Below are 20124 nucleotides of genomic sequence, written 5' to 3'. Positions count from 1 at the left end.
TTTGAATATTTTTGATAACTTTGGTGAAAGCTCAGTTTTCGACAAGAATAGTATTCCCCGGATCAGGAAATAAGGGAATAAGGGTTATGTGTGGCTGTGGACAAGGTAATTTAGTAATTGTCTCTGGAAGCAAGCAACAACTCCTTTAAATCTTAAGATTCTTCATATCTCCAAGTTATCTTTTGTCATCCAGCGTTGAGAAATCCTGTGTCCATAACGTAATGCTAACGTTGAACAAATAGCATTAGGATTGCGAGGTGTTTAGGGTCCTGTGCTGTAAAGCTAAAGGCAGATACTTTAGCAAGGATTGTTTATAACCCTTTTGCTTTTGGTCTGCTTCTACATTTGCAATAGCGTAGTTTATTAAAGACGAGTACTGGAAGGAAGGCTAGGGGTTGTTTTAGTAATCAGCAATTTGTTTTAAATGTGATGAATAATTAATTTTTCTTGTATTTACTGTAAAGAATGACAGCTATGCTAACGAGTCGGACGTATTCTTGACCTGTTAAGTGGCTTTTCAGATAGCCATTTTCGGAGTACACTCACGTGCCACTACCTGGACAGACCTCTTGAGTACACAGCAAAGCACAGGCGACCTCTTTTCCGTTTTCCCTTTGCAAAGCGAAACAGGCTAGACGTGTTCACGTGATGGGGTGACGTCAGGCTCCTACCAGGCCGCATGACCGACACCCAACCTTCCCGCTACCCCTCCCCCGCTGCCCGAGCAGAAAATCTCGCGAGAAATCGTCTTACTCTCAGAATTTAAGAGGTTACGGGGGAGTTACTCTGAAGGAAAGATGTGGCTCGGTGGCAGAGTATTTTTGCTGTCTTCTGTGAATGTTCATGACCGAGGCAGAGGCCGTTGGGGATTGCCGGAGTCTGAGCAACCCAACCTAGAAATCAGCGGGGGAGGCGGGGAGTGAGGTGGCAGTCATACCAGAAGGGAAACGTGGCGCACGGTGGGCGTCGCCCCTCGCTCCATGGGCTGCGGGCGAGGCAGAAAACCCGCACCAGGCGCGCGGAGCCCGCGGCGCGGCTTCCGCCGGGTCGACCCGTCGCTGCGGGCTGTGGGAGGCCAGGACCCTTCTCTGGCCCACATCCGGCCCGCGCTCTGCCGATGCGGAGCGGCGCCGAGGTGTGGTCGCGCTGCTCGCCCTGCCACTCCGGGCTCCGCGGCTCGGAAGCCGGCGTGGAGCAGTCTCTGCCGGGCGCCAAGAGGGCCGGCGGCCTCCCGAGCAATCCAGAGTTACCCCGCATCTGCGCTCTAAATAAACCCTAGATTTAAGCAGAAACCTGACTGAGAGTTTAACTGGGTAATTTTGACGTCTCGTTTCATTCACCTAAATCCTTTCCAGTCTTCTACCCGCACATCCTCCACCCACCCGGTCTCCCTAGACGGGTGTGCGCGCATCTAAGACCAGGAAGGGACAGGGTTGAAGTCGCTAGGCGGGGGTGTGGGACCGGCGAGCAGGGGGCTTAGCGTGGGAGGGGGCGCTGCCGGGCGGAGGGAGCGGCGGGAGGAGACGCCGCAGGAGGAGGAGGCGGAGGCTGGGGACCGCCAGCGAGGCTTCGCCCGTGCCGAGCGCTCTTTCTCTTGCCGCGCAGTTTCGCAGCGGCGCGGGTTCGTGGGGTGCGCGCGCCTGCGGAGGTGCCCGCGGGAGGGAGGTCGGCTCCGGGCGCGCACACTCGGCTGAGCCCCGGCGCGCCCCGCGCCCGCGCCTGCTGACAGCTGCAGCTGAGCTCGAGCTGTCCGCTCCCGGCTCCGCGGTCTCGTCCCCTCGGGCTCCCTCCCCTTCGCCCCTACCCTTGCTATCCCGGTGCGGACCGTTTCGCAATTGCTCGCCTCTCGCCCCGTGCCCGGCTGTTTTTCATTGCCCGGCCCCTTCTCTGAAGCACTTTTCCCCCTAAATTTGGGAAGAAGGACTGGAAAGGGGGCGGATAGAGCGTCCGGAGGAGGAAGAAGTGAAGCCCGGAGGAGGAGGATCGGCGGGCCGTGGGGAGGGGACCCCACGCCACCCTTTCTGGTCATCCTCCTCCTGCCCCGCCCCTGCGCACACTCCCTCGCGGGAGAGCTACTTTCAGACCAGCAAAGTGAGGGCGGCCCTGGGTGACAGCGCCGCGGCGCCAGTGCCGGGGAAGTCGCGCGTCTGTTCGCGTCTCCTCCGCCGCGCTTCCCGCCGGGGGCACAGCACCGACCGAGGATGGCTTCGACCACAACCTGCACCAGGTTCACGGACGAGTATCAGCTTTTCGAGGAGCTCGGAAAGTAAGCGCCTTTGCCGGGCACCGGCACGTCCCCTTTCCAGCAGAGGGCGGGTCGCGTTGCCCCCGACCCACCGGCCTGCCGCGTGGGGCGAGGGAGTTTTGGGAGACCGGACAGGAGGGCGGAGGTCCCCCGAAATGGCAGCTCTGAGTTAGGTGCTGTCTTAGTAAGGGGAGGGGACGAAGGAAGAGAAAGACCCTCCACTCCGGCTGTGGTCCATTCCTGTAGTCTTTAACCCACCTTCTCTCGTTCCCCCACCCTCCTGCCCTAGAGACTTAGTGGATTTACGATCCTTGCAGTTGTAGCTGTCATCCAGAGAAGTGTGCGAGTGTGTGTGTAGAGGAAACAAGAAACCATGTAAAATGCAACATAGATCATATTTTCTGTACATAGAGATGCCTCCTGTTTAGCTGGCGTGTCGGCCGTACGACCCACGTACGGATGAGAACTCACTGCCATAGACGGTGCCATATTTATTGATGCCGAAAGTTCAACTTGGCGTAGAGTCTATTTCGCATCCAGTAGTTGTTCTGTCCAGGAAAAGGGCCATCCAAAGGAACCCGGCCCCCTGCCCCACATCCACTATTATTTGCACTGGATTACTCGCTCGTCGTCCTCCTTCCTAGGTTTACGTGGGCATCTTCACATTCTCTGGCAGGGTTATTTATACAGGCAGCGGAAAAGTCCTCTGGATACCAGGAGAGAGCTTCCTAAGGGTAGCCTAGCGTTGTGTACAACGGTCTCCTGCGTCCACCTGGCAGGACAACTTGGAGATGTTAAGGAAGGGGAAGGAGACCTACTGGAGGACCTTGTGTGCATAAGGACCTAGTGGCCGCGCTGTGAATGTTGCTTTATGTAGCATCTAACCCAAACCCAGTTCCTCTGACTAGTTTCGGCTATTACTTATGAAAGGGGTACGTTTATGTGTATGCTGTTGTTTTATACAGTTGAATTAAAGGAAATGTAAATATTTTAAATGTAATGAAAATTACATCCTTATATATTTATATGTTGTCTGTTGTTAAAACATGGAGAATATGTCGGAAGAGCAGCTTAATTCAAATCGCTCCTCCCCCCTCCCCCAGCCCAATCCAGGACACAGAAGAATCTCCATACCAGGATTTTAAACCACACAAATGGACCCAAGATTTATATTTTAATGAAAACTAATCGCCATATTTACTTTTGTGGAGCCACATTAATTTTATTTTCCTACCATGATAAACAGCAGATTTTAGCTGCTCCTCCTCAGCTCTGCTCTTTGCAGTTTTTTTCTCAGAGCATTTGGTGCTGTGTGTGAATTGTAAAATGTTTTCAAATTTCATGTGTAAACAAGAGCCATCATAATTGGCAGTTCCTTTCATTTTGTTGATTAATAATGTGTGTTCCTGGTTAAATAAAAATTTAACTTCTATTTTTCAACATTGAAGGAGGTCGGGATTTCCAAGAATTCATTTTTCTGTAGTGCACTGATATTTGACAATGCCCTAAATTCAATAAAAATGCTCAGATTGTTGCATTTTTAATAGAATGTCAGAGCTGATTATATTGATCACATGCTAATTATTGGTTTTCAGGGGGGCTTTCTCAGTGGTGAGAAGATGTATGAAAATCCCTACTGGACAAGAATACGCTGCCAAAATTATCAACACCAAAAAGCTTTCTGCTCGGGGTGGGTATTTTCAACCACATATATATGTTAATCTTGTATTTGTCATGTTGATTGGTGATTCTGCTGTGTATTAATATATCACATAGCTATAATCAAATTGTAGACTTAGATATAATATATACATATATATATATAATTATTTCCTTCCTGAATACCTCTTGATCTGTACAGTTTAAAAATAAATGAAGAAATATAATCATTTAATAAATTGTTATTAAAATTCTATCTGTCCTATGAGCAATAGCATAAATAACTTATATTTTTAAAAAAATTAATATCACTAAGTGCATTTTGCCTTTAGCTCTACTGTGAAATAACTTTCAGAAAAACCCTGGAATGGAAAAATGTAAGTCTCACAACTGTCATTATTCTCTACTTTTGAGAGGAAGAATAGGTCACAGCTCAGTTGAATCATATATTTCACTTGTAGTTACACTTGAACTTAATTCATGAAGGTATATTTAACAGTAATTGCTTTGGGAGGAAAACTTTATGATTGCTATATTCTAGGAAGTTCAACTTGACTTTGATGTTTCTATGTGCAGTTCAGATCTTTACTTCTTCAGCATTAAGGCTTCTCACAGACTCGTGTAATGTATTTTACACAGGCTTTATAGCCACAGAGATAATTCATACTCATAAAATAGCTGTTGACATAAGCAAAAAACTTGGAGTGGTCTCATTGCATTCTTTTTGTTGTTGTTGACCTCATGCAAAAGTAGTTATGTTAGGCATTCCAACTATTGTGAACACGTGTCTAAGATATTTCCCTAGGAATTCATGGTTTAATGAAATTAAAATGAACAAAATGCCATGGTGTAAGCCCATTTCAGTGACCTGGTTTATTTTAAGTAATGAGAGAAGAAATTCCATTAGGATTAGTATTCTTCATCTAATATGTCTTCTATAAAGCGCTGCTTTCTAGCATCCTGGTATCACTGTGTTTGGTCTCGGCCATTATTTTTTTTCCCTCTATTTGCAAATTCTGCTTTTAAAATGTAGTTTGGGTTGAGCTTGGCTTTCAGTTTGTTACTTGAATGGGATTTTGTTGTCATGTCCTTCAACTGATTTTAACATGATTCTGGGGAAGAGCTATATGCCGAAGTAACCAGTGCTATAGAGTCATGGCAGGAGAACAAAAAAGAAACATGTTATGCTTAGTTATGGCCACCTTCTCCTCTTCTCTACTCTGCAGGCAGGTTTTTAACAGAGAAAAGAAAATTGCTGAACTGTAAGTGACATTTTAGTTTAAAAAAAAAAATGAAGGCATGTAGGCACAATTCTGTCAGTGCTTACATGATTTCTGCCTGGGTGCTAGGTACATTTTGGGAAGAGTGAGGGTATCTGTTCTTTTGGTGGTATTAACAACAGCTGTCCCAAACCTTTCAGTGACTTTAAATTTTCTCTCAAAATGAATCCATTTTTTTGCTTCACTTTCACTTATTTCCTTAGAGTCATACCTCTTCATCTGCCCCAATTCATACTCCCTACATCATAATGGCAAGTGCACTTGTGTCTACTCACAATTTATTTTACTTTCTTCTGCCTCCAATCTATGGAAGTTAAGTCTTGTCTAGCCTGATGGGATTCCTTCTGGCTGCCAGTGTTCCTCATGTGCTCACACTCTACTTTAAAGAGCAATTTACACCCAAAGCTGCCTTGCCCCTTCTGGATTTAATGATTCTAATTACTCCAGTTACATTTAGGGAAAGTAGTTAGCGTGGGAATTAGAAGACATGATTCTTGTTCTCCTGAAATTTTCTTTCCTTGTGACTTTGGGCGAGTTTCTTAATCTGCTGAAGAGTGAGGTGTTAAAAGAAGCTGGTGCTGGAACTAGATGCCCTGGGTTTAAATTCTGATTACCCTACCTATAAGCTGTGTAATCATAGCAGTTTATGTATTTTTGTGAGCCTCCGTTTTCTCATCAGTAAAATGCGGTAATAATATAACCCTTTCATAGGGTTTGTGAGGGATGAATTAATATAGGATGAAACAGCTCCTGCTACATAATGTACATTCTGTGAACATTAGCTGCCATTATTATCTCATTAGATTATTGTAAGGATCAAATGAGATCACACATCAAAGAATGTGAAATTATAAATCCAGTGGCAACCTTGATTTAGCCATGAGAATCCAATCTGAATCTTGGCTCTACTAGTGTATAAATTTGGTTTGGTCACCGGTTCTTTGTTAATAAAATGGGGGAAGAATACCCGTAGGGTATCATGGATTGTTTTGAGGATTCAGTGAATTCTGTGTGAGTCACTTTTTAAATCACAAAATTGCTGCAGCAGTTTTACTTATTACTGCTCACTTGTGAAATATTATAGTACTTTTCCGTTAAAATGTTAAATTTATTTTATATCTCAATTAAAGCTAGTTATAGAATATGCATGCCTCCAATTTGAATATTTGTTTAATAACAATATTAAGTTATAAACTCTTAAAGGAAAAATATGCTCTAATTTTTTAATATAACATTCCACAACATTGAGGACATAGGAGAGGCTCAGTACAGAGTGACTAGGATCCAATGTGGCTATTAAATGGTTTGTTTTAAGGAGTTCAATACCTATTAAATATTCCTAAGAAAAAGCAAATATTGGTTACACAGTAATCTGTAAAGTAGTGAATTAAGAGCATATGCTTTAAAATATGAATTCTTTAAAAAGTTCCTTTTCAGAATATGATCCTAAAAAACTACCTTTGCAGAACTAAGTTCAATATGTTTAAAGGGAAATACAGAATGAAATGCAAAATAGCATGCTGATTTTTTCTAATATACTTATTTTTTTTCTTTTTTGCTGCATTTGACAGATTTTGTGAAGCATAATATTTTGTGTAAATTTTTGTATTATTTGAAATACCATGCTTTTATAAAGCCAAGTTTTAAGCCTATTTGTTTTAAAAACCAGGCAGGTCCTCCAACTCAGATGATGTTCTTTAAATCTAACATTAGGACTAAAATAGACCATTGTCAGTACATCTGAGGCCATGAGGGAATTGCCAAAAATTTGGCTACATTCTTGCACAAACTTGTATATTCAACTATACTGTCACCCTTGCATTTTTCTGTGTCTAGATTTTAATGGATTTCCAGCAGAAGTTTCAGTTGCATTTCCTCTCAGCTGTTAGTCACAGACACCATATTTGGGAGACTCAGAGTCTGTTGAAAAATATCTTTCCTTTTGCTTTAACATGTGCATTCTCAGAGCATTCATTATACGATACTGTTTAGATAGGTATACACGTATATGATTTGGCTTGTTTTTAAAATAGTGTAGAAACATTTCAAACATCTGATTTTTATAGGTAATTTCTGTCTTCTAAAAGTTTTTTATACATAGAAGTCAAGCTTAGTAAGTGGTGGATAGTGACAATAGAATTTTTATCTCATATTTTTACCATGAGGATTAGATTTTATATCATTTTGATGCCAAACAGGTTAGTAATTAACAAATGCTAATTTACTCTGCTGTTTTGATATTTTGTCTATTTTGACCTGTTTATAACTATAAGGTATTGTCAGGGTATGTAAAGTCCATGAAGGGCTGTGACTACAGTTCAGAATCCAGTGTACTGATGGTTTTGATGGCAGGTATCTTCAGAAATAGTATGTGTGATGTATTTTGCATTTCAAAGCCTCTCCCTGGTAAGAGATTGTATTATGGTAGTAGTGACTTCTCCCTGTGTATTTTCTGTTTGAAATTGTTACACAATCTGATATGCCACAAGTCACTGTTTTTGTAAAATATAAGAAATTACAGTAACAGCGTGAAATAATACATGCTATTACAAGTATATTTTATCTCTGATCCATTGCTAAAGAAAGTGTTTGATTTTTTTATTTCTGTAAAACTTGAGGTATAATGCAATAAAGTCATTTTGGTATTCTTTGATTTTGCTAGTTAATTCCTAAATTATTGATATTAGAACATGAATCAGGACTTTGTAAAACTGCTTGACCATGAACACAAAATTAGGTCTCCACTATTAAGTCCCATGTTGCGTATATGTCCCTAAGTAGTCTTTTATATTATAATGGGGTGTCAATAACTAACTCTTGCTACTTTTTGTCTTCTTTTTGGCATCTGAGTAGTGAAGAAATTACTGTAATTTCTTAGCTTTATGGTTACTTGAGTTGGAAATAGAACTGAGACAATATAGATGAATCAAATTGTTCTGATTGTACATTATTGATTTGGCAGTTGGAACTAATTGGGCAAATTACTATTTTAAAAGTTTGTTGGCTCAAACAATTTTTTAAGAAAAATTATTAAATCATTTTTATTTTTGTACATGTTCTCTACAACTTTTCAATCACTGGGCCTCCACGTGGCACTTACCATCCTTATAATTCAGTGTCATTTAGCAATATTTAGTAATATTTACATTCTCACATGGGCTTTGATATCAGACATTTATTTTTCTCTTTCAGTGAATGAGAATATTATTGATGTTTAAAACTAGTTAGATAAAAATAAAAAATGCATTTCTATGTTTCCAGAGATAATAAAAATTCTTTATGTATTCCAGCATCATTAAATAAGATGAACTTAATAAAGAATGTGGTTGTCAGGTACCATACTGTGATATTAATAACTAGTGTCAATCTCTACCTGACTGATCATGCAATAGGAACTGAATATCCTGAGAACCTTGAATGTTTATATAATTAGGTTAATACTTTTCATTTCCACTGAAATAATGAATCAACACAATGTAAAAATTAAAATTTAGTTGTAAATTTCTATGGGTCCTCTTAATGTTGACCATCATGAATTACTAAAAAGCACATGCTAGGATTTTCTTGGGCATTTAACTTCTTCTGTTAATTAGAATTTTAATTTTTAAGTCTTTTCCTTGGGCTGATACTGAGGCAGGCCCACTCCTAGTGTCTCTAGGACTGGGTTGGTATATTTTTATACATCTGTTCCTCTCCATTTATTAGGAATAGTGTATACAGAGTTTTTATAAATTATTGGCAATTAATTTACATAGGAGGCTGAGTTACAGCTTTTAATTTTAGTATCATTTAGTAAACTGTACTGGGATACATTAAATGGTATCTTTGCAATACTTTTACTATAAAATATAATACCTTTACAACAACGTGTATTTCATACTACTTTATAGATTACTAAGCATTCAAATTTGTGACCTCATTTTATGTTTTATTTAATAAATATTGAATGATTACAATGGGCAGAGTATTAGGAAAAATAAAGCTATGCAAATAGACATAAACAGAAGACATAATAGAAGACATACAGGGTGCTGTAAGTCGAATAAAGTGCTGTGCATTTTCAAAGAAGGGAAATATTATTTCTGTCTGGGGAGATAGAAGGCTTTTATATACTATGGATTTAAATTTTCAAAACCATAGTGCAGTGGGGTTCAAGTACCAAAGACTACAAAAACAATTTGGAGAGACTGTTCAAATAGTTTAATATCTGCTTGCAATGAAAATGTTATTTTATTCATATGGTAAATTTGTTGCAACTATCAGCATAAAGTTATTTTTAGAATAAACATTTTAAATGTAGTAGAAAATATTTTAGAGGACAAAATTCCTATGATTCCAATTAAGGTAGATATAACAGTACTTCTTAAGGTGAATTTATAGACTTTCATGTGCCATAACCTCACTTTTACTCTAGGTTGAGGAAACTGGTAGATTTGGAGGAGAGAGAGGAAAGCTTTGTTTTTGGGCTTTGATTTTTAAATATCTTAACTATCATTATAATTATACACAGCCACAGAACAACAACATCATTAATTTTTTTAGTTAGGTGAACCCCTTTTCTGGTACTACAGTCTCCTTTTAACTTCTTAGAACTTGGCTTATTATTACCAAAATCAATAATAATAATAACAGCCATTATTTAACAAGGACCTTCTGAAGGATGGGTGTATATTTACAAAACACTTGGTTTTATTTAATCACACTGCAGCCTCAACAGGTCACAAATATTATCTCCAGTTTAAATAGAGAAAACTGAGGCTCTGAGTTACTAAGAGCCTCAATATTAGTAAGTGGTATAATTAGAATTTCAAGCCAGTTTTTTCTAGCTCTAAAGGCTAGCTCTTTCCACTATCACATCCCTTTGATCATTGTTAGAACTTACCTTAAGCTTTCTGTACTTATCTGTATGTGCTTGACTGATCTCCCCACTAAACTTAGGGTCCTCATTTAAAAGGACTATGTCTTACACATGTCTGTGTTTGCAGTGTAGTGTATAGAATTGTGTATTTCTTTGGAAAAATATGTTTACAGTTTCAGTTGTTGAGAGAAGAGTGTTTTAATTGCTGCAGTAACAAAATCAAATTGAAGTTGATATCCCCTTTGTGCTGTTTTCTGGAAGGAAAACAATGTAGTGAAAAACTTATTAAAATGGTAAGAAAATAATTAAAATATTCCAATATACACTAAGTTCCTAGAATTACTTCTAAATGACTTACCTGATGCTTAACCAAAGCCCTTAACCAAAACAAAGTCCAGATAAATCTACTCAGAAAGACATCATACTTCTCTGGCTCATCTTGTTTAACCAATGAAGAATGGAAGATGAGTGTTTTTTGTTTCTTCGTGGACCATGCTGTTGTATGTGTCAAATCCATAATTTAGCAAAATGTGGCAACTAAAAGAAAAAATAAAACTATCAGGGTTAAAACTTGAGCTTTATATTTGTTAGAAAAATAGTTCTTAGGCACAACAATTAGCATAAAGATATACAGATGATAGTGTCATGTATATTTATGTACAGTTAATTGTTCTACCTAAGATTCTCTACTTTTTTAGTTCACATAGGGATTAAATATTTTTTATTACATAAATTTGATATATGGAAAAAAATCACATATTTAATTATAAAACAGTAATCAAACACCCAATAGACCTCTACTCACCCAGAATACTTCCTGATACTTTTGAAGTTATTGGGCTCCTTGCTGATCCCCATCCCTTGATTTTCACCGAGAGTGAATCACAACCCCTAACTTTTTTAGGAGAGAAAACTTTTTATTTTCCCATACTCTGGGGCTTTTTAATCCTAGTTGGTCTCAGTTGACCAGTCATTTACCAATGAAAATTTACCCTCATGATCTAGGTAAATTGTATTTCATTTTATCTGTCTTGTATCTGTATAAATTCATGGAATAGCATTAATTCTCATATATTAGAATAATTCTACTCTGTCCTTTAAGGGTATGGAAGGCTTAAATTTGAAATTTTTTAGTAATGGGAAATTGTTTTCCTCATGACTTTTTGAAGAAATTTCATTAGTAAGGATGTATATACATTGAAGTAAAGTAAGAGTAAGTTATATAAAACTACCTTATGAAAGGTAAATAGTAAGTGAAAATCAGATTTTTATTCTGTCACAGAGAAGTGACAGAATTAATACATGCCACATTATGACATTAGTGTTTAAATTTTGATGTTTTGGTGAGGAAATACTCTAGTGATTTTTGGAGACTTAAGTTCTGGATAACTTGAATTTCCACTAAAGCGTATTCATTAGTAATCCAGGTCTAAACTCTGCATGTCCCCAGTGTACTCAGCAAATTTTCCCCTCTGTCAATGGTTCCATATTTTCCCCAGTGTTTCAACCATGCTTAACCCATCTCAATTTAACTTTTTTTAAAACTATTCTCACTTGAGCTTCCTTTTCTTCTTGCTTCAACTCTTTTAAATAGCTTGCTAAACAGGTTTTCCAGCTGACAATTGACACATTTTTTTATTCATTTATTCAGTTCATCTTTAGACCTTTTACTACCCACTGTGCTGGGCATCTTGATAAATTGTAGGGATACAGAGGTGAAAGAGATTCTGCCTTCAAGTTTTTCATGGTCTATTAATGTGGTCGACAGCCTGGCCAGTACAGTATAGTTTTTGAGGGCTGTAACAGGCCTTCATGTCGATGTGGGCTAGAGAGAATTGGTGTCACAGATTTTCTGAAGAGATCTATGTGTGTGATTTTGTTTTGAAGGACAAATTAAGTAAGCCTAGTAGAGAATGGAGAAATGGTTGTCCAGGCACAGTAAGCAGCATGTTCTAAGGAGGGAGAAAGTTCCAGCTCAACCCTCTAAGTGGAATGAATACACCTAATGCTGTTGAAATCCTTTCTCCTTTAAGACACCATTCAGGTGCTGCGTCCTCCAGGAAGCTGTCTCTTCTTCTCCACCCTTGCTTCCCTTCTGTAGCCAGAAGTATTTTTTTTTCTCATCCTTTGAGTAGCTTTTTCATGTTTCTTAAGGGGCTTATCACATTTCTCCCCTTATATTGCTGTTATGTATGTCGATGCTTTCAAGCATCTTGTGGACATTCTTAAACTTCGAATCTGTGCCCGACGCAGTAATTACAATAGAGCAGATACTTGTAAATGTTTGTTGAATGAGTGGACAGGTGAATGAGTGAGCAAATAAGATTTTGTCTCCTGAAACTGACATATGCTTAACAAAGATCCATGACAAATAAAATAAATGAAAATTGAGCATGGAAAGCACCAACTTTATGAATTAATTTCTGATTCACAAATTATTTCATTAATTCCTGGATGAGAAATTATGCTTTCTTGGAATGACTTGCATATAACTCAGTAAATTTGTGAGCAAATTTCTTACTGCTCTTACGTGCAAATTTATTACTGGTTTGTTCTTCTTTTGTTTTACCATGAAGTGTAAAGTGGCTCAATAATAAGGGATCACATTTTTATGGTCTGTGTCCATCAGTACTGCTTCAGTAATGCTAGACTCATGTGATCATTAAATTATTTTTCAATGTTTGGGTTTTTTAATTTGTATCCATTCTCCAGAGGTGCTTTTTCACTTATTTTTTTTTAACGAAGTTCATTTTTAAAAGCATTTTGGTTATACTTTATAGAGTTTTAGATATACAAATAATGGCTGATACTTGCTTATAGAGATTATTTGATTCTTTCAGTAAGGCAATTGGAGGCCAACTGTTATAACGGTTTTGTCTGTCAATTCAAAACTTGGGCAAAGGGTCTGAAGGTGGACCTGTTTCAGTATTGGAAGGCCCTTAAAACAGAATGCATGTTTTAAAGCACTTATTTGTGTTCCCTCCTCAAGAGGAACTTTTCTTGTGTGATATTTTGTAGGAAATCAGGGATTTTATAATTCTAAAACTTTATAGTGTGTGTACATATATACATATGTATATATATATAGAATATGCTATATTTTTCATAAAAGCATTCCAATCACATTTTTAGATGGTAGCTGAAAGACTTTAATCGTGGTGACAAAAGTGATTTGTGAATCTAGTTCAGCTGAATATTTTGGCCTTTTGTAGAAACTATCCATGATGAATCTTTTATTATTTTAATAAAGCAAATTGTATATGCTTTATATTAAAGATTCTATACATTAGGTACAGAGAAAATTGTACACTTTGGACCTGCCTCTGAAATAACTTAATTAACAAGATTACCAACTTGTATAAATACATTAAAAATTGTATCATAAAAATATATATTCTAATTACAGAATTTGGGAAAATACAGAAAAAAGAAAGAAGACAACATATTCATAGTTCAATTCCCCTAATCATTGTTAACAATTTGTTTTGTTTTTACTTTGGCAGGACACAGAACTAAAATATGCAATTTTGCATCTGTCTTTCTTGCTTAAAATTAAAAAATTTCCCTATGTTTCTATAAATTCTTTGGATTCATAGTAACTGAATTATACTTCATTGAGTAAAACACCAGTTTATTTTAGTATTGCTAGTTTTTAAAAAAATTTTACCTTTTGCTATGATGATTGATATAATAGGAACCATTTGTTTTGTAAAACTTTTCCATATTTCTGATTTTTTAAAGGAAATATTTGTTAAGGACAATTAATGGGTTAGAGGATTGAATAGGATCAAAAGTCTTGATAAATTGCCAGATTGCACTGAGCAAGTTTCAGACATTTCTACCGATGACATTTAAGTATGCTAGCTGAATCAATTCTGAGGAGCATGATTCTAAATTTCAGTTTACTTACCTTGTTTCAGACCCTCTGCTAGGTGCAGGATAAACAAAGGTTACAAAGATAAGGTCCTTTATCTCAAGGTGAAATAGATGTGGAGGCAAGTAAATTACCATACAGGTTGATAAATATCACAATGGAAGTGTCTACTCATTCTGAGACAAAAGGAGGTAACTGTTGGGTTGCTGAAAGGTAAGGGAAGACTTCCTAAAGGAGTTGGCATCTGAACTGGGTTTTGAAATTAACCATTTTTGAATTCAAAAGAGGGGTAGAAAAGATAAAAATTAATAGGGTATTATTAAAAAAATATAGTGAGAAGAAAGGAAATCAGAAGTGCCACAAAAGAGTGAACTTGAAAATAGGTAAGTATCTTTTAACTGGGAGTGATTGACTTACCATGCAGTTTCATGAAAGCATACAAAAACTGATGAAAGTTTTTTTGAGGTGGAAACTTTTCATTCCAGTGAATCATTAAATGCAGCAAGATGTACTGGAGGGTATTAAATAAGGGGATTATGGGATTTTATAGCCCTGAGTCATTAGGGATCATCAGCTGATAAGAGAGAAATAGCAACTTCTTATCAACCTCAGACTTTCTTTAGCTTTGGGACAATAGAAAAAAAAAAAATTAAGTGACTAAGTATAAGGTAAAAGACAGGATAATTAAAAGATTTTTTTGAGTCAACCAATATTGTAAAAGTGCCTTACGGAAATCCTGTTTGTGTTTATAAACAAAAAAAACTGGGTACGGCAGTGGCCTGAGCCACAGCCACAGGATGACAAGGCTAAATGGGTATGCTCAGCTATTCTACCTATACAGCCATTCTACTTTTCACTTTCACATACAGTATTCAATAAATTGTAGGAGATATTCAACACTTTATTATAATAACAGGCTTTGTTTTAATGATTTTGCTCAACTGTAAGTTAATGTAAGTGTTCTGAGTATGTTTAAGGTAGGCATGGCAAAGCTGTGATATTTGGTAGGTTAGCTGTGTTCAACACAGTTTTGATGTACAATATTTTCAGTTTATGTTGGGTTTATCAGGATGTAACCCCATTGTAAGTTGAGGAAGGTCTATGCTTTTTTTTTTCTATATATACATACCTGTCAAAGTTTCATTTATAAATTGGGTGCAATTTATAAGATAACAACAACAATAATAAAATAGCACAATTATACCAAATACTCTAATAAAAGCTATGTGAAGTGGTCTCTGTCTCTCAGACAACCTTCTTGTTCTGTACTCACAGTTCTTGTGATGATACATAAGATGATAAAATGCCCACGTGATGAGATGAAATGAGGTGAATGATGTGGGCACTGTGATGTAGCTTTAGGCTACTGTTGACCTTCTGACCAAACATCAGAAGGAGGATCATCTGTTTTCAGACTATGGTTGGCTGTGGGTAACTGAAACACAGCTACAGAGCTACTGTAGTCTGTGTAGATGTAATCGTGGATTAATGAATGTTTCAAGAAAAGTAGGTTTCTATTCAAATCCAAAAGTAAGATGTCTAAAAATGGTGTTGACATTATTTACTGCCTGAATTCCCAGTGTCTAGATAGTACCTGCCACCCTTCACAGATAACTTACTGAATAAGTCAATGAATAAATGACTCCTAAACTACATCACTTTATCATTAATGAATACACATTTAGGGGCCTTGAACTTTTAGCAGTAGAATTTGTATACATTATGCCTAACTTTTGCTTTTCAAAAAAATTTTAAAGAAAAGCTCAAAATTAGATTCAGATTAATTCTGTGATATGATTTATAATTTTCACAAAGTGGTATTTGGAAAATAGTCATTTATTACTATTGCCTGGGTAATGGAAAAGTCTCTTATTTACTTAGACATCTTCAGCTTAAATATTCAACCACCCTAGCTAGGCTCAGCCATGCAGTGTTTCCCATTTTTGAAAGGATTGTAGCAGCTACAAAAAAAAAGTTGTAATAGCTCCCTAGTTTTATTCATATTAAAGACTGTATAACATAATTTAAAGGGAAATGTTTTATTCAATATATGTAATATATAGTAGCATTTTCTGGAGTAGAGGTAGGAACTTTGTAGAGCAGAACACCTTCCATTGACTTTAAAAGCAGTGACTTAAGGTTGGTATAATCATTAGAAAGCAGGTTGTGAAAAATTCTAATTTCATATCGCAAGTAGAATTTCAGGGTCAAAGTCCACTCCTATTCCTGAGGGTAGGTGTGATTTCAGGCCATTTTTCATTGTAGTAGAATTGGGGAGAGAAAAGAAAAATGTGTCAAAGAGAACAATTTGGCTCCTGTAAATAGAATTGAGGCCTACTTTTCTGTAATATTTATGCAATTTGGAAATTATTTTTGGGAAAAAAATCTTTGGGTTGACTTCAACCCCTGCTTCCTGTCCATCTTTAGGTTCAAGAAAATGAGAAGTTAGTTTAATTGTTAATCTTAACTCTGAAAGAAAAAAATATAATTTATGTTGAGAGAAAACCAATTATGGGATTACCTGTAGCACTGTATCCTCCATTTAGTGCTGATAATCACAGTGTCTGTAATCTGCCAGTGACATATAAGGAGGAGCCCCTAAGGTATGAATAGGATGGCTAAAGGATCATTTTTTTTTTAAGGATACGTTCTTGAAGGCGTATGTTCTAGAATAATCCAAATTGAATAAATCCAAATTTAGAAACACCAGTGTTAGAAGTATACAGTGAGCACGCGCGCACACACACACACACACACACACACACACACACACACACACACACACACACACACACACACACACATACATACATACAATGTCAGTTTTAAAAATAGCACTTAGCCCTGAGAGGACTCCACCCTGCATCTAAATGTTTTACGCAGACTTTCTGTAACAAGCTTTGAAGAAAAAAAAAAAAGGGTGAAATAAGTCTTCTGAAAAATTCTTGTAGCTCAACACTAATGCTTAGTTAGCATCTTGATTCAAGAATCTTTAGACATTCCCTAATGAAGTTCCATAGTACTTCTGGGCTGTAGGTAAGGGACATTCAAGGATTCTGGTGCCCAGAGCTATAAGGCCTGCCTTCCTCAAGTGGCATGTTGCAGCTGTTTCATAAAGCACATCATATTCCCTTCCAGACCAGGGAATAGAGGAGGCAGTATTACCCAGCTGAAATAGCAGAGGGACTTAAGGAGCAAGGAGTGAATTCCCTGGATTGGAATTTGGCTAGGTCTATGATCAACACCCCTATTCCTATAAAAATATTCTGTCTTTAAAACACTTTGTATCCTGCTTTATCCCCTTGAGAATGAACACTTTTATCTGGGTGATTATGTACCATTGGGAACTTAACATTTACCAGTGAGGAATGTGGTGACCTATATCTATATGCTATTGAGGAAAAGCAAGGTTAGCATTTTCTGTAAAAGATATTAGAAGAGAACCATTTGTATTCCTTCAAAAGCAGGCTGTATGAGGCATAATAATAATAAAATATAGTCAGTTCCCACAAAAACATTATAGCCTGGTTTGGAGAACAGGAGACACATAATAATAGAGAAGATAAAGATGAGTAACAGAAGAACAGACTATGACAATCCAGTGTACCTACTAATGACATTTAGTTGTGGAAGCAAAAAAAGTAACACTGAGGAAGTAGAAGCTAGGATGGAAGAAAGGAAAAAGAACAAAGAAACAGGGAAAAAATGAAAAAAAAGATACTGATACAGGAAGTCACATAGTGTTCAAGGAAGAACCAAAAAAGCCTATTTTGGCAAAAGATAGAGAATCTGTGGGAACAGGAATAAAAACCTAAAAACATGTAAAGTCTTTGATTGCCAAGTTGAGAATATTGTCTTAAATATGGTGGAGATACATTACAGAGGGCTTCTAGGGCATGGTGGATTGGTAGAGAGTATGTGATACTGAGATTCTGAAACCTTAAGATAATAAAGGATGAAGAGTGAGGACTCAGGGATAACAGAGGTTTCCAGGCTGAATCATGGGGGAAATTATAATTTTCATGTAACAAATTGAGAAGTCAGAATCAATAACTGATTTGGATGAAGGAAATGATGAACTGACATATATTTGAGGTACAAACAGCATATTCATGTTGAAATATCTAAGAGACCATTCAAAGTTGGGTGTGGCTTGAGAAAAGGCCTCAGAAAGCAGGGCAAGGTACTGGGTAGGTTGAGTGTCAACTCTGAAATGGGATTGCCAGGCTTCAAAGACCTGGCTCTGCTATTTCCTAGTACTTGTGACCTTGGGCAAACTTTCTAGCTTTTACAAGCCTGTGTTTTCTTACCTCTAAAATGCCATAATCAATTTAGCTGCCATTACTTGTGATTTTTCTGCACAGAGATGATGGTAAAAGCTGTTATTTGTGGAAAAGATCACCAAAGAGAATATAGAAAGGAAAGAAGAGAGGCTAGGATATAGTGTGGGGGATACCTGTGTTTTCATAGCTGAAAGGAGGAAGTCAGGCTAGTTGAAGAGAAACAGAAGGATAGGTCAGAAGAGGAGGGGGAAGGGGGGACTAGGATAATGCAGTGCTTTGAAGAGGGAGAGAATTTTTGCAAAGGAGAGGATGACTAGTCATGTTTAATGTTTCAGAGAAGCAGAAATAAAGACAGAAAAGGCCATGGTTTCCCACATAGTAGTATTTCAGTAACGTTCTGGAAGAGATCATGAGGATTGAGCCAGTGTGTTAATCATCTTCACGTCCTGTTAAAGGAGTTTCTGGCATGAAATACATTAGGTACTTAATAAGTATTTGCCAAATGGATGAAGAAAAAAACTGTTTCTTGACATGAAAGAACAAATGGAGCTAACATGTAAAACCTTGCTTGTTTAATAAAATAGGAAAAGAAAGAGACAGGCACATTCAGGAGTAATTTCAGTGATTAACCAGGTTAAGGGAATACACCGGTGATAGATAAAACTGAAGCTTATTTGGAGGAAGACGAAGAAGAATCAGGGATGGAAAGATAATGCAAGGGAAGAGGGTAAAATTTATTAGGCAGAGTCTCAGAGACTATTGGGTGTGAGTGGGAACTCGATAGAAGTTTGGGAAAAAGGACATTTTTCTTCCTTGGGGAAGCAGGAGAGTGAGAAGAGAGCACATAGTTGAAACGTTTTGGAATACAGAAGCAGTTACAGTTCAGCTGAGAATAAGAAATAGAAGTAGGATTGAGAGCTTGGAGAGAGCAGATTGTTATGGTCTCTGGATGCTGCGGAATGGAGTCCACCAAAAGCACAGCTCAGTGGCTTGTTAGCAGGTTCAGCAAACAAGACCTTGACTCTAGCCCTGAGTGCCGGGAGGTCTCTGGGAACCTAGGGCTTGGCAAAGTGAGACAGGGATTCCAACACTTTTTAAAGATTTAAGGAGGGAGGTTCATTTTGCATTGATTTTCCTAAATTGATAAAGCTTGTAAACATTTAAAACCCAACCCTAGGAATAGCAAAAACCCTTGCTGTTGTAATTCTGTTGTTCTTTTAGGGGTACATCTAGCAGGAAAGATGAGGTAGAGAGGCAGTTAGTAGAAAATTGGGAAGAAATTTTTACTCTTCAGGAGTGACAGCCAGAATGATACCATTTTGAATGTTTGGCAGATTTCTTTTTCTACCTGAAAAGAAAGCCTGGGGAATCTTCAGTTCATAGTCTAAATTGGCTATTTCTCTCATTTCTATTCAATTTCATTCAATCTCTCTGCATAAACAAAAGACTCTGCAGGCAGCTTTTAATGCATCAGAGTTGTACATAATTTCATCAGTAGGAAAGCATCAAGAATGTGAAATAGATATTGTAAAGACAGAAACTAGTTCATCCTGTATGCTTTATTGTCAAAGTTTAATAAGGTTTGTCATTGTGATACTTTTATTTCATGCATCTTGCTTACTTTCTATCTACATATTTCTGGTTCACTGACAATGATGATAAGGACTTTTGATTTGATAAGGTTTCCTAAAAGCAGTGGTATTCTTAATAATTTTCTTGAAAGTCTGTGTCATTTTTCAATTTGTTTTCCCAAATTGACTGTAGGGGCTTACTTAGCTTCCTGAGAAAAGCAATGAAGCTACAGACTGTTATTGAGGTAGATGTGATCCAAATGTGTTTAATTCTTTTCTTTTCACATAAAGTGATTTCCCACTCCCTGATTCATTTCCCCATTCTTTCTGTCTTTGCTATTCCTATGGATACCT

General features: G+C 37.5%; 1 protein-coding gene across 19 annotated transcripts in view; it reads left to right on the top strand.

Annotated features, from left to right (window-relative positions):
* The first annotated feature begins 1857 nt into the window (after positions 1 to 1857).
* CAMK2D (calcium/calmodulin dependent protein kinase II delta) overlaps positions 1858 to 20124 on the top strand; it is a 315792-nt gene continuing 297525 nt past the window's right edge. For all 19 annotated transcript variants that reach the window (XM_057502565.1, XM_057502568.1, XM_036920810.2 and 16 more), the window contains exons 1-2: positions 1858 to 2266; positions 3841 to 3935. In XM_057502565.1, the coding sequence (XP_057358548.1) occupies positions 2202 to 2266; positions 3841 to 3935 (160 nt within the window). In that variant the 5' untranslated portion in view covers positions 1858 to 2201. The remainder of the gene's footprint in view (positions 2267 to 3840; positions 3936 to 20124) is intronic.

Source organism: Manis pentadactyla, chromosome 5 (genome assembly GCF_030020395.1).
Source record: "Manis pentadactyla isolate mManPen7 chromosome 5, mManPen7.hap1, whole genome shotgun sequence".
Lineage (NCBI taxonomy): Eukaryota > Metazoa > Chordata > Mammalia > Pholidota > Manidae > Manis > Manis pentadactyla.
Note: the sequence above shows the minus strand (reverse complement) of the source record. Positions and strands in the feature narration are given on the sequence as shown.